General features: G+C 33.4%; 1 protein-coding gene across 7 annotated transcripts in view; it reads left to right on the top strand.

Annotated features, from left to right (window-relative positions):
- The window catches only part of LOC106867251 (uncharacterized), a 435,591-nt gene that overhangs the window by 345,587 nt on the left and 75,148 nt on the right, over positions 1 to 14,856 (top strand). For 5 of the 7 annotated variants that reach the window (XM_052974909.1, XM_052974911.1, XM_052974907.1 and 2 more), the window contains exon 4: positions 9,489 to 9,536. The exons of the other annotated variants lie outside the window; for them this stretch is intronic. In XM_052974909.1, the coding sequence (XP_052830869.1) occupies positions 9,489 to 9,536 (48 nt within the window). The remainder of the gene's footprint in view (positions 1 to 9,488; positions 9,537 to 14,856) is intronic. 7 annotated transcript variants of the gene reach the window in all.

Raw genomic sequence — 14,856 nt, 5'->3', positions numbered from 1 at the left:
GTCCAACCCATGCTAGCATGGAAAGCGGACGTTAAACGATGATGATGATGATGATATATATATATATATATATATATGTATTATCTGAAACGTATAGCATTATATATCCATCACGGCTGATCTTACCAATCGGTTTTGTGCAAGGAATATAAATGTATACTACTTTTTCCATTAAGGGCTTATATGCCCCAATATTAGACTAGTTTCTTTAGTCATTACATGGTGATTGCTTATAGGCTTTAAACTTATAAAATATTAATATATATGCGTGTGTGTGTGTGTGTGTGTGTGTGTGTGCATGCATGTATGTTTGGTAAGCAACATATTTTATCTTCATGAAAAAGCAAAAAAGACTGTTTGATTTTTTCCTTAAATATCTAATCTTACATTGTGGAAGTATCATGATAGTCATTTAAACACACACACACACACCGTTATATTCACTTTTACTTTACTTCATGAAAGTGTTGTATACTAAAAATGTCAAAAGGTTTTGTCCTGATCTTTTTGCAATGTAATTGTTTCCATTTCAATACACAATCGCAGATTAAGCCACTTGCCAAGCAAGTACAACTACACAATAATTAATCTTAACTTTAAGAATAAAGAAACCTCGTTTGATTCAACATTTTCCATGTTATTTTTTAAAATTAATTAAATATTTGATTACATTATCTTTTTAAATTGTGTTTTCTGTTTTTGGCTATTTTGTATGAAAATATACAAAACAAACATAAAAGGAAGTAAAAATAGGAGATCTCTCACGTTCCTCTTTCTTTTATGTTCATTTTCTATATTTGTGTAAAAACACTTTGTTTATCCCTAAAAAGCAAACATATTTTTATGGTTCAGTTCTACTTTATGCATGATTTATAAAAGAAATAAAATTTCGTAATAGTGATGTTGTCATCTCATATTTTTGCCCTTTCCCTTTCCTCTTATAATAGAGTTTTTTTTTTTTTCGTTTTGTTTTGTTTGTTCAAGGATTGATATAATTCATATTCAATAGTAAGCTTAAGATGAAAATTACAATTAAATGTTTCAATGTTCCAAAATGCATACAAAGGAGTTTCTAAACTATAAGCACAAGCAAAGCTGTGTGGTTCTTGAAGTCTGCTTTACAACTTTGTGGCTTTAGATTCAATCTCACTGCACCGCACCTTAAGTAATTCTTTTCTTCTTTGTCCAAGGTGTAAGTGAAAACTGGCTGATGAAAACAATTGAAGCCTGTTGAAGGAACTGTTTCTGTTTATGAGTTAATCTGTCAATAGATTTAGCACTACCATTTGACCTCTGAGTGCCTTTAATGGAGCCACTCTGCTGCAAGTATTCAGGTCAAATTTCTAGTTGAAAATAATTTTTTTCTTTTGGAGGCTCTGGAAAGGATTGGCATACGAAAGCAGTATAGTCTATGTACAGGAGTGTTGTTAGTAAGATAAGAGTTGGCCATGGATATACTGATGAATTTAGTGTACAGGTAGGTGTCCGCCAAGGGTCGGTCTTCAGCCTCCTATTCATTATCATCCTCTAGGCCATAACAGAGGAATTTACGACTGGATGCCCATGGGAACTCCTACATGCTCATGATCTTGCCCTCATAGCAGAATCTGTGGAAACAGAACCTGCAATAAAATGGTCTTAAAATAAACTCAGCGAAGACCAAGATCCTTCACCCATCGGGTCACTGGCTCTGCTCCATATGTAGAAAGGGGGAGGGTGTTGGCGGAAATACCATTTGGTGTACCCAGTGCAAGCTACAGACATGCAAGAACTGCAGTGAAATAGTTGGAATATAAAAAGAGAAAGTAGTGTTTGTATATGGAAGGTGTAAAGGAGCCATAAAGACCATAGAAAACCGACTTCCTTAAATGATCTTGTAGTTCTCTAGAAATTGTAGATAATTTTTGCTACCTAGGTGATTTAATTAGCAGTGGAGGAGGTTGTACAGAAAGTAATTGCTAGAATAAGAATGGATTGGAGAAAGTTCAGAGGGCTTTTACTTCTGTTGGTAACCAAAAGGAAGATTGTATGATGCATGAATATGAACTGTGATGCTGCATGATAGTGAGACGTGGGCCCTGAATGCAGGAGATATGCAAAGGCTGGAGAGGAGGAATGAAGCTCGTATGCTCCACTGGAGTTGTTACTCATACACATCAAGATCAGATTGATTCCTTCACACCACATAAGTATAATTGATGGATTTTATTCCGAGGACACTTACTGGTCAGCTTAGTGGTTAAATCCGTGTGTTGTAGGCAGTTTGTATCCTGTCACCATCACTGTTCAGTGCTCTTTTAATGACTCAGTCTACTAAGATGTAAACAGGTACCACAATTGTTTGAGCTTGAAGTGCTAGGTTCAGCTTAGCTTAGAGAAGTATTGATTATGAAAAATCCATCTGATAAAGGTTATTTGCTATAGGCATATTACATTATATGAAGAGGAAGCATTCCTCTTGGTATTCTTAATTGAATTGGACTGGAAATTGGAATTGTGCCTTTAGCTATTGCAAGCCTTATCAAACTGGTGAGACCAACATAGTTAATGTTGTTGAACAGTTAGAAATTAGCAGCTGTAATATAAAGATGAGCAAGGTGTGATTTCCAAAGGATCAATGCTCTCAGGAGGAAGGTCTCGGTATAATGATTAGTGTGAAAAATGGAGGGCAGACACATTATATATTAATGAGGGGAGGAGAGACAATTAATTTGGAAATGCTTTGGTAGCAACAGCACGAGACAAGCTAGCTTTGAGGAAGTGTAGAGGTAGAAAACAGAAAGAGGAAACAACTGCAGGCCAGAGATTGGAGTGTCTTGGTGAGTGGCTTCATATCAATCAGTTGGGTGGTGTTCTTTTGATTTGGCTCTAAGATATTTGTATTTCAGAAGCATTGTTCCATAAAAATATTCATTGATCTTGAATTTTGATGGAATTCTTTACACAAAGACAATAATGAGATATTAAAATATATTTCATGGAGTTGGGGAAAAACTACCAAAGATAAAAAGATGTAAAACAAAAATATTATGTGAATGAGTTATGAATATAAGGGAAAGAATGAATTAAAATGTTATTTAGGTGCTTACCTGGTGCAACTATGTATTTTGTCTCATTGGGAGAGTGGGAGAGGACCTCACTTCCAAGTATCTTATGTTAATCATGCCAAAGTGGTGTCTGTAAATCCATTTACTCCAGTCTTTCAAATCAAATGCACTAAGCAAAATTAAAACAGTTTTCTTTTTTACTTTTAAATTTCATTTTAATATATTTGAATTTTGCAGCACATCAACATTATATGGAATGAAATAGATTCAAATTTGCAAAGAGTTTTAGATTTCGTTTTACATTTAAATGCTGTTAGATGGATAGGTTTACATCGGATTAATTTTGAAATGGAGATCTATTTTACCTTCTATATATTTTATACGTTTGTTTAAAAAAACAAAAATGAAAATTTTTCTTGAAATAGAATGATCAATTTTTAGTACATTAATCTTTAGTGGTTAATTTGAACTTCATGGCTCTGTGCAAAACTATTTATGTCTGGTTCTATATTTTACAAACAGAGTATCAAAATTGCCATTTCTGAATATAAACTGTGTTTGTTTTTACACCAATTTAAAACATAAATGAACAGACCATGGCTTATTTTGACACATCTTTCTCTCTCTCTCTAGGGTAATGGAATGGTATTTGAATAGTATTGTTTGGCCAAGTAGCAAAAGCTGCCTAATCAGTAACTATCTCTTTCAGAAACTATTGTGTATTTGAGATGTAGTTGCTTACTTCATCCTTTTGTTGTTTATCTGCAGGTCAGCCCTGATCAAGCAGATCTATGATCAAAAGATCATAAGCTGTTCTAGCCATGACTATCTCATATTTTTCAGATCACTGCTTACTCTTTTTCCCCCCTCCTTTTACAAACTCTTTTAATCCCATCTACTATTCATCTAACATTTCTCTTATCAGACTACATTCATGCTATAAGAAGCCTATCCACTAAATTACACATATCATTCATTAATGTAAACTATATCATAGTCTTTATTTTTTTTTCAGTCATATACTCCAAACAGATTCTAGTGTGAGTGTTGACTTAGTCTACTATATATGCTTATCTGTAGAGCATCATGCATCTTTCTAATTATCAAAGCTCTTTAAAAATTACGTAGGAAGTATTTGGGCAAATTATTTTCTTTTAGACTTATAGTTCTTTCCATCATTCTTGTTTTGTGCATTGGGAAATAGGATAATTCAATGCCATGTAACTCAATTTGTTATTACGAATTCATTCATATTTTGTAAGTATCACTGATTTCTAAGTTCTGTCTAATTTCTACTGCTCACCAATTCTTCATCTCTTATAATCATCATCACTATCATTATCATTATTAGTGGGACAATGGAGTTGACAGAAATGGTAAAATGTCAGACAGAGAGTGCCTTACAGTATTTAGCAACATCTCTTTACCTGATTTATTCAACCTGTATAGTGAGAAAACTCTAAGCAAGATCAAGACAACTGCAGGACTAAAACTGTAGGGAAAGCAATTATAACAATCTGAGGTATGCAGACGATACGGCTTTGTTTGCAGACACAGAGGAGAAGCTTCAGGGATTGATTAATATCGTGACTGAGGAGAGTGGAAAGCTTGGACTGAGGATTAACTGCCAGAAAACCTCAATGGTCTGGACCGAGAAAGTACAGGTACCTGCATGTCGCTTGGTGGCGAATGGGACTGGGATAGAGCAGGACAATTTCATATATCTGGGAAGTTGGATAACATCAGATGGAAGGTCAGATAAGGACATCAAGTGTAGAATTGGATTAGCAAAGAAGACTTTTACAGATATTGCTTTTAATCCCGAGGGTGTCGAAAATCCACCCTCCTCACCAAGAAAGCTTAGTGAAGTTGTTGCTTTAGTTGCCAGTCGTTGACAGTTTCACAATGCCGCTTGTTAATCATTCTGGGTAATCATCAATGTGGGTAATTATTTATTTGTTCACTACTATAATTCCTATCTTATTATTTACTTGTTCCCTACTATAGTTTCACAATTATTGCTATACTTATATTATTACTATAAGGCCAAGGGGTCCTTATATTGTCTTCCCTTTTTTTTTTTAGACAACAAATAATGGCAGATTTATGGTTGTTGGTTTAGCTACTGCTGATGCTGCAGCATTAAACAGAGAAGGAGGGCTTGTTGTGTCTACTAATTCAGGCTGTTTGATTGGACTGCTACTTGACATGACTGGCAGTGGTTGGGGGCGAACAGGAGGGGATTTTTGAGAGGAATGTCAACAAGTTAGAACTAGCATAGTTAAGATATAGAAATTTATAAAAAACATCTCAAAGTTTTAAAAAGCTATAGTAGTCTATCTATAAACACCCCATCGGATTTAAGATAAAAGAATTTATCTATGGAAAATCACATTGTAGTTAAGATATAAACATTTCAAAGTTTTAGCAAACATAGAAAGTGATAGATAGGGAGATCTATTAAATGGCCATCTTATCCTGTGAATGATTACAGCAGCACTGAAAACCCATTGGAAGAGGAGGGGGAGAGAGAGGGGAAGCAGATAAGCTCATGGAAATTCTAGCATGGGGGGGGGGGATTATGTATAGAACTCTAGATTTTTTTGGGGAGGACCTAGCATAGCTAAGAAATGGAAATTGATGAAATTTTTAAGAGGAGCCTCGACAAGTCGGAACTAGCATAGCTAAGATATAGAAATTTATAAACATCTCAAAGTTTTAAGAAGTTATAGTTATCATCATCATCATCATCATCATCATAAAAGTGGTAAGCTGGCAGAATTATTAGCCTGCTGGGCAAAATGCTTAGTATTTCGCCTGTCTGTATGTTCTAAATTGAAATCTGCCAAGGTTGACTTTGCCTTTCATCATTTCAGGGTTGATAAAATAAATATCAGTTGAGCACTGGCATCAATTTAATCAACTTGGCTCCTCCACCAAAACTGCTGGCCTTGTGCCAAAATCTGAAACCATCATCATCATCATCATCATCATCATTATTAAATGATAATTTTGACTATCATAGTTCCAGGGTTGATTAACTAACTACTGAGATTGACTCAATTGTATTCCTTCTTTACAAATTGCGTTTGTGCATGTGCATGTGCTTGTGTGTGTGTGCATGCATGCTTGTGTGTGTGTGCATGTATTTTGTGAATGACAATATTCCAGATATGAAAGATTTTTCCAAAGATCTACACATAGATTCTAGGATCCATGTGTAGATCCTAGGATTCTAAAAAACTTGAAGTTAATGAAGGAGTTTTATATGATTGTTTGACCTTCAAGAAACAACAACCAAATCTCCCTCAAATCATACCCCTACCCTTTTCTAAAAAGGACAGACTGAATACCTGTTTCTGATTTAGGCACAAGGTCAGTAACTTTGATTAGAGGGGTTAGTTTACTACCTTGACCCTAGACTACTAGACTACTACTTTATTTTATCAACTTCAAAGGGATGAAAAGCAAAGGTGACTTCAGCAGAATATAAAGAGCTGGAACAACTACTTCACCAAATAAGTTCTTTCTTGTGTTTTACTGATTCTACCAGACTACTGCTTCTAAAGTGTCTATGTTCCCATGCTACGAACTGACCCTAGCTGCTTAGTTAAATACCATAGGGTAATATAGTCTTGTATATAGTCAATCTGAGCAAAAGACGGTACGATCACAGATGGGATACTTTTGTTTATAGTTCTATTAAATCAGAGCTGATCTGAGTCTAAACAACAGCTAGAACCATCTCTGGTATATATGTGATACCAGGGCACTATGTTACTTGTCTCTGAAAAGCTGTCATGATATGTCATTTTTAATTGGTGAAGGTGTAGGGCTGCACCAGAAACTGAGTTGTGTTTTTGTGCAAAGTTTTAGTGACCACACAAAGAGAGTAGAAAGGATTATTATTATTATTATTATTATTATTATTATTATTATTATTTTATGTTTGACTTTTGCTTTGCATTTGTACAAGTTGGATCCAAGTCTCACCCAGAGACCTCAAGAGACAACAAGTTAGAAGTTCATGTAGGTGTTATTATTATTATTATTATTATTATTATTATTATTATTATTATTCATTTATTTTTTTATGTTTCCCCATTAAAACATGGTTTCACTGCAAATTTTCTTTAGATTTGCATCCTGCTTCCTCCCATCAACTAAATATATTATGTCTTTAGTAGTAGTAATAGAGGAGATGTTTAAGAGCACTCTAGTAGATCATTGCTAAATTAAGCTGCGGTACTGGATATCAAATTCCTATAAAATGTCAGTTGGTTGAACCACAAATTAGCATCACTAACATCTTAGTTGTGTAAATGATTCCAACAATTTGACATCCTCCCCTTAAGGTCATATTTCTTGCAGACAGTAAAATAGCAACTTATATCAACTAAATGGTTGCTAAAATATGTCAATAATTTCACCTAATATCAGTTAGGTTTTACAATTTAAAAACATTTATAAGATAGTACAAAATGTCTCCATACTTACAGAATACTATGTTCAAGAGAAGAAAATGGATGGAATACATATAACTGCTATTTTAAATATATATTGATTAACTGGACCACTTCTCAAAGAATATAGATTGGTAGTATACATACTATTAAACGCCTGGCTATATTTATATTACTCCACATTTTACCTCTTGAAGATTTAGGCAAATACTTAATGAATTACTATTTAACAATATTAATTGAAGTTTTCTGAGATTTTATTTGCATTTCTAAAAGAGTTCTGTGTTCTATATGCTTAGATTCTTGCATTTGAAGAAAATCATCTATCAATGTATAACGTGAAACATATATTGGTTTTTCATTAAATATGCAACACACTAAAGGAGTAAGAATGAATATTTCAGTCATAACCATCCTAAAATTTTGTATATTGTCCTTCTTTATTTAAGACAGAATAAATTTACTTTGAGAGCTTTGTCTGCTATTTCTAGCAGATTGGATGACCACATACAAGCTCCCTCATTGACTCAATGAACTCTCATTGGTTTGTTGTTCTGTCACCAGAAGTATGCATCAACATATTGACCAGTGCTATTGACTTGAATAGGTGGTCTTATAGGAGCTGTAATTTTCATGCCTTTCCTAAAAGAATTAAGGTGAAATGGTTAGAACTAGGAATCAAGCCTATATTGTAGAATCAATTTGTCAGAAGTCTACTATGGTGTGCACCATGTGTAACACATAAAACAAGTTTAAAGAGGAAAATTCTGGCATCAGTTATTGATTTCTTACATTGGTTAGCAATAAAGCTACAAACTTGTAGAGAGGGAGTGTAGTTGATTGAATTGATACAATTATACGATACAAACAAAGGAAAAGGAAAGCTTAAGTCAACCACAGCAGGACTTGAACTTTAAACAAAGTAATATAGCAAAATACTGTAAATAATCTAGTTTGTCACTTAATATTATTATCATTTCATTCTTCACCTTCTAAAAATTAGGAAACAAGCAATTTTAATTTTTAGTTAATTACCTTCAACTAAAGGATGGCTGCTACAACTGGCTGAGTTGTAAAAGTACTAGCCTACTAACCAGAGAGTGCATCCTGTGTTGATCATATACAATGATGCTCAATGTCAACTCCAAACACACCACACTTGCCCTATTTTACAAAGATAGTTTGTGGAAAAAAAATTAATTTGTATGTTTTATCAAACACTTATTAAAAAGATATTACCACCATGAAAAAGAAATACTTGATAATGTAGTGTAAGAAACATTAGTATTGAAATAAAAACTGGAAGGTTAATGGCTTGAATGTTTTTGAGTATCATTCTGCTGGATTAAGGTCAACTTAAAGATAATTATCCAAATCTCAAGGATCTAGAAGCTAAGTCGTATGAGAAAAGAAATCAAATGAAGCTGCAACATTATATAGACTCATCACACAGCTCTACACACTTTCAAAATCCTACAACTACTTATTCTAAACATCACCAATCCACATATTCCCCACACAGTTTTAGCTCCATCCATCACTACCTGTTTGTGAAAAAAATACTAAATATTTTCAAATTTAACACAAAAATGATGGTTATAAAGTAGTTTATAAAGTTAAAAGAGTGAGTGGTAAGACATTATTTATAGAATAATTTAGGACCAAAAAGATAATAAAATTCACTTTCATTCTTACTTCATCAAAATAACATGTTATGAATTTCAATTTTTAATATTTATTCCCTAAAAATATGAAACCAATAAATCACAAACTAATTTAATACTTCAATATTAAAAAGCAATATGTACTTTCAGCTGAAATCTTCATTATATTAACAAACACAGGTATATAATAATGTTTGTATTTTTCACTTTTACTGCAGTTTTAATTATTTTAACCAAAGCAAGAGTTTATGATAAATTAAATATTTCCCTACTTAACACTAATTAATAAAAGAAAAATTTCTATTTCAAAATAGTTAATAGCAAGCACACGCAAATATCAGATCTGCATCGAAAGCTATCAGGTAAGTTTCATTAATTTTGCACATCTAAATTTATGAAATAATGATTTGTTCAAACATATTTTTATGTCTTTATTTGACATTTTTACTTTTCTAAATGCAAACATATTCAAATCAATACATTTACATATGATATTAAGAGCCTAATAAAATAAGTATATCACTTTTTATTTGTAAATAATGAGCAGTTAATTGTGAAAACAGATGGAATTATAAATATTTCTTCTTGATTACTTAGATTTTATTTCATTCATTTACCTTTCCATTAACATTTTACAATATTTTACAAAAGAGATTGAACAAAGTTAATTCATAGAGCTAGAGTTTGTTCAACTTTCTATGTTGATAGGTAATAGACATGCCTAATCTTTAAAAGTATACCAATCTGTTGTCTTTTATTCCTCATAACCAGCTGAACAGGAGTTTAATGATCCACTTACCCACTATATCAAACTAATCATGGAGAACCTAACCATTCTTTGTTGTTATTGTTGTTGTTTTTTTTTAGCTGCTAAATCAGCTCAAGTTGAACAGATCTCTAATCAAAGGAATTCTAGTTGTTACCATCCCATTTTCCTTCTTTTACTCAAGACATATTGTACTAGGCCTAAAATAGTAATGACTGATTTGAGGGCGTTGTCACTATTATATCTGAGGTTATGCAACTATGAAGAGGTCTCTTTCATTCACACACACATTTTTAAAATGTCTAGATCAAAAGTCACTTCATCAGTTTATCTTTCTTTCAGCTATGGTGTATTCATTTTATTTCTTTTATGTCACATTTTGGTAATAGATTTTTAACAAGCCAATATCTGTTTACTGCAACTGAAAGAGCAAAATTGATAAGGAATTGTCTGTGCCAATCAGATGGAACAAATATCACAACAGGTTTCATTAATAAGCACCTGTTGATCGGTTTTCTTGTTGATGTTTAGATCTTTCACAAATATAAATTGTTGAAATACATCACCTACTACTACACACACACACACACACACACACACATATATATATATCATGGACTTCTACATGGTTTCCATTCATCAAATTCATCTCACAGGGCATTGATGAATCCAGGATTACAGTAAGAGACTTTCCCAAGGTGCTGCATTGTGGGATGGGACTCAAGACCACATGATTCTGAAGTGAATTTCTTAACCACTCAGACTCTCTTGCTCCCTGCTAACAACAGAGGATCACCTTATCCAATGTGAAAACAGTAGGGTGTGAGCTAAAGTAGATTTGGCTGTTATTTCTAGCAAGATAAGTGATTGCATAGAGGCTTCTTCCTTAGCTCACAGCCATAGCCATAAGCTGAGTTCATTGATTTGGTTGAAATGGTGATTTCCATTTTCAGATAAAGTACAAGGACATAATTCCCCCATTCACCAGTTTGCATCTTTTTTCAGTCCTTAAGTAGATATCCTTGTAGTATTGAATTTTCTATAATTATTTTATATTGTTTTGTTAATACTAATAGAATGATGTTATATCAGGTATAGTTTTATGAGAGTTTGCTGGGCATATGTGTTGACCTGTAGTAGAACAGTTTGTTATTTATTATGAGGCGCAGATAAAGTGACTTCATCACAAAAAATGCAATCTGTTGATGCAAACAAGCTTAACATAACTTGAAAGATAATCCTAACCATTGGAGTAAACTATTTCTAACTACAAACTAAAAGTTTTCTTGTCTGTGAAATATCTGATCCTTTCATCTTGGGAATACCCACATTATCATAATTTTGGCTTCTTCAGATTGAATTTAAAAGATTGAATTCAAATTGCTGAGAGTTCATTCTTTTTAATATTCACTGACTCTTACTTAGCAATTTATATGGAAGCAATACTCATATCTTTCTCCGCTTGGAATCACTCTTTTGAAGACTGCCACTTCATTAAAGATGAAATTAATAAACTGCTGACTGCTGCCAACAAAACTGGTGTCAAGAAGCATTTAGTGACTGATGACACATCTGCTAAAAGATATTCACATTCAGATGCATGTTCTATCCTGTCCGTTTGTGATATTTAAGCCAAATTAATGGAAATAATCATTTTGATATTGTGCAGCATAGTGTCAAGTACTCTGGCCTCCTAGAGTGTAAGATTTTATAGGGTTTTGTTGAGGCAAATAATGAATTGTTATAATTTATGTGATTGCTATTTGGAGTGAAAAATTGAATACCAATCTTTAAGTAGAGTGATGAAGAGGTGATATGTGGAGAAATTATGAAAATCCATGAGGAAAATTTGCAAGCTTTCCTCCTTAAATGTATTTGAGAGACAGGACTCTTACTTTACTCCCCACCCATAATGTAGGTTATGATTTTAGAGAAGATAAGATACTGCTTGACTCTGAGAGACTGCAGCCTCTACTTGGGTTTTGTATCTAGAAATTTCAAGGAATTTGAACTTTTTATTCTGCAGCATTCAAAATAGATAAAAAGTTTTACTGAAGTTAAACAATATCAATATTTTTCAATGCCAACTGAATGTCTTGAATCAGTTGAGGAACTGAAAGACTGTTGCAATAGCTTTGTTATCCACTCCAACACCTGCTTCACTATTTACTCCTGAAATAGATATGTCTACCACACCAATATGTTCTGTCCTTATACAAAATGGACAACCAATTTGCTTCTATTCACATTGATTGAATGACACTGAAAGGAAAATGATCCAAAGAGAGTTAAAATCCTGTACAATAATCAAATCAGTTGAGGATAATTTGCAGCATTACCACTTTAGCAGAAAAATTCAAAATTATTTCAGATCAACAAGCAATAGCTTTCTTATTTATTATTTAACCTAAATCTGTTATTAAAAATGCTACACTGTGTCATCAACATCCAGAAATAGAGAATTTGGGTTTGCATGCTTCAAGCACAATTTCTGCAGTTGCTAATGCTAAGGAAATGATGTCAAAGGATGAAGTGGTAGATAACACAAAGAAGATTCATAAAGAGATGGGACTGAGATAAACAAATGGCTTATATGAAAAGAATTAAGTCATAACAGCCAATTAAGAACATACATAGATTATGCTACAAATGTATTGGGTCATCTCAGAGACAATGCGGTTTTTTTAATACTTCTTTTATTTTTCAAAATTATGATAAACAAAGTTCTTTATTAATCTAAAATATACTCTCCTTCATCTTCTACAATGCTCTTCCATCTATCTGGTAGACTTTCAAGATACCTCTTCTAAAATTCACTTGTCTGTGATGAAAAATACCTCTCCACTACTGTTCTGACCTCGTCTACAGAAGTCACATTTTTTCCCTTTCAAATGATTTTGAAGACTGCGGAACAAATGATATTCAGATGGGATAATGCCCAGTGAATATGGTGGGTGAGGCATTGTTTCCCATTCAAACTGCTCCAGCCTTTGGAATGTCATCCTCGTTGTATGTGGCCGAGCATTATCCTGATGGAAGAACACCTTTCATCTTGAAATCAAAAATGGTTGTTTTTCTTCTAGCGCTTATTTAAGTCACTCAAGCTGTTTGCAGTAGATCTCCTTTGCTATGGATTGGTTTGGGTTGAGAAGTTCAAAGTGGACTAAACCTTTCATATCCCACCCAACAGATAATAACAGCTTATGTGGATGAAGATCTTCCTTAACCTGGGGTGCCTGTGTTTCTCCTTTCCCTATCCAATGTCTTCAGCACTTGACATTTTTATAGAGAACCCATTTCTTGTCACAGGTCACTATTCGGTCCAAAAAAGGCTCATTCATGAGATGTAACAGCAAAGAAGAAAGCACACTTGCATTCATTGCATGTGATTAGACTCAGAAAGTTTTGGAAGAACCCATTGACCCAATTTGCTGACTTTTCTAATGGCACACAGGTGTTGACGAATGGTTGAATGACCAAATCCAAGCTTCTCTGCTAGTTCCTCAACAGGTACGATGGGATTTTGTTCCATCAGGTTTAGCAGGATGTCCTTATCGAGCTCTACAGATCTTCCAGGATGAGGCTCATCTTCTAGGCTGTAGTTTCCAGCTAGGGATTTCTGGAACCACCTTTGACACTGGCTTGTGCTTATTGTCCAATCCCCATATACTTGCATTAATATTTCTCACACTTTCCATTGCGTTATTGTATTTATTGAACTCATAAAGCAAAATATGCTGAATATTCTCCTTTGTCACTTACATTATAGCTTTGAAAAAATAAGTGCTAAAATCGAACTACATTCTTCAAAATTTGCACTAAGAATAAGTACAAGGTTAAATTACTACCTGCTGTTATATCAAGATGATGCAGATAGTTCATCCCATCTCCCTCTGACTTTTAGTTCATGCAATTAAAACACATTATTTATGGGATGATCTAATACAAGGCTAAAACTTCACCTCATCAAAATTACAATTAGTCAACTTATATACAACCAACAAAATTTGACAATAATTTTGACTTGATATTGTAGGATGAATGAGTAACTCTTACATTTTGACAACACTTGAGTTTATTCATTACTCTTTCATATTTGTCCAAAGAGAATCAAATTCTTGAGCTGTTATTCAGAATCTCTCCACATTATTCATTTAGCCCAGTGCTCTAAGTTTTGTTCATAGTAACCATGGCATGCAGTCTGAAAACACTGGAATTTTTAAGTAGATGAAATATTCATAAGACTAGAATAACTCCTTATCATTCATCATCAAATGGACAACATGAATGTTATAATGGAGTTATATAGGAAACTATTCAGTTACGTCCAATGCAAATAAACGAGCTGATAAAACAATGAGATGAATGACTCCCACTTGCTTTAATGACAATCAGATCTTTGCCTTCTAGAGTTTGAAATGCTTCACAACATAATAGACCTTATACACAGCTCAACACTAGAAAGGTCAAATGATTTTATCCTTAATTCACTGGCATAAGTCAAACTCCTTCCTAATTGCATTTCTCCTTAAAAATCAGTATAACTTAAACATGTTTGACTAAAAATGACCCATTGATGGAAAACATGCAATTATGATATATCCTAAAGATAAACAATGGCTACTAACTTTTCATTATATTTTGTGTTGTACTTTGTAATTTTACTCACAAATCATTAACTTTTAGACATTTAGACATTTAGTCTTATTCACCATGATAGATCGCTAACCACTACACATTCCTTGTTTCTTTCTGTGTTCCTTTCTGTGGAAGAGCATAGGCTCGAAACGTTAAAGACTTCTTCACTTCCCAAGCATTAAACTAATACATCTGTTTGTTGTCTTCACCACCTGTCTTCGTCTTTTGGGGGTTTTTTTGTGAATTCTGCCTATATATATATATATATATATATATAT

Source organism: Octopus bimaculoides, chromosome 19, assembly GCF_001194135.2.
Source record: "Octopus bimaculoides isolate UCB-OBI-ISO-001 chromosome 19, ASM119413v2, whole genome shotgun sequence".
NCBI classification, from domain to species: Eukaryota; Metazoa; Mollusca; class Cephalopoda; order Octopoda; family Octopodidae; genus Octopus; species Octopus bimaculoides.
Note: the sequence above shows the minus strand (reverse complement) of the source record. Positions and strands in the feature narration are given on the sequence as shown.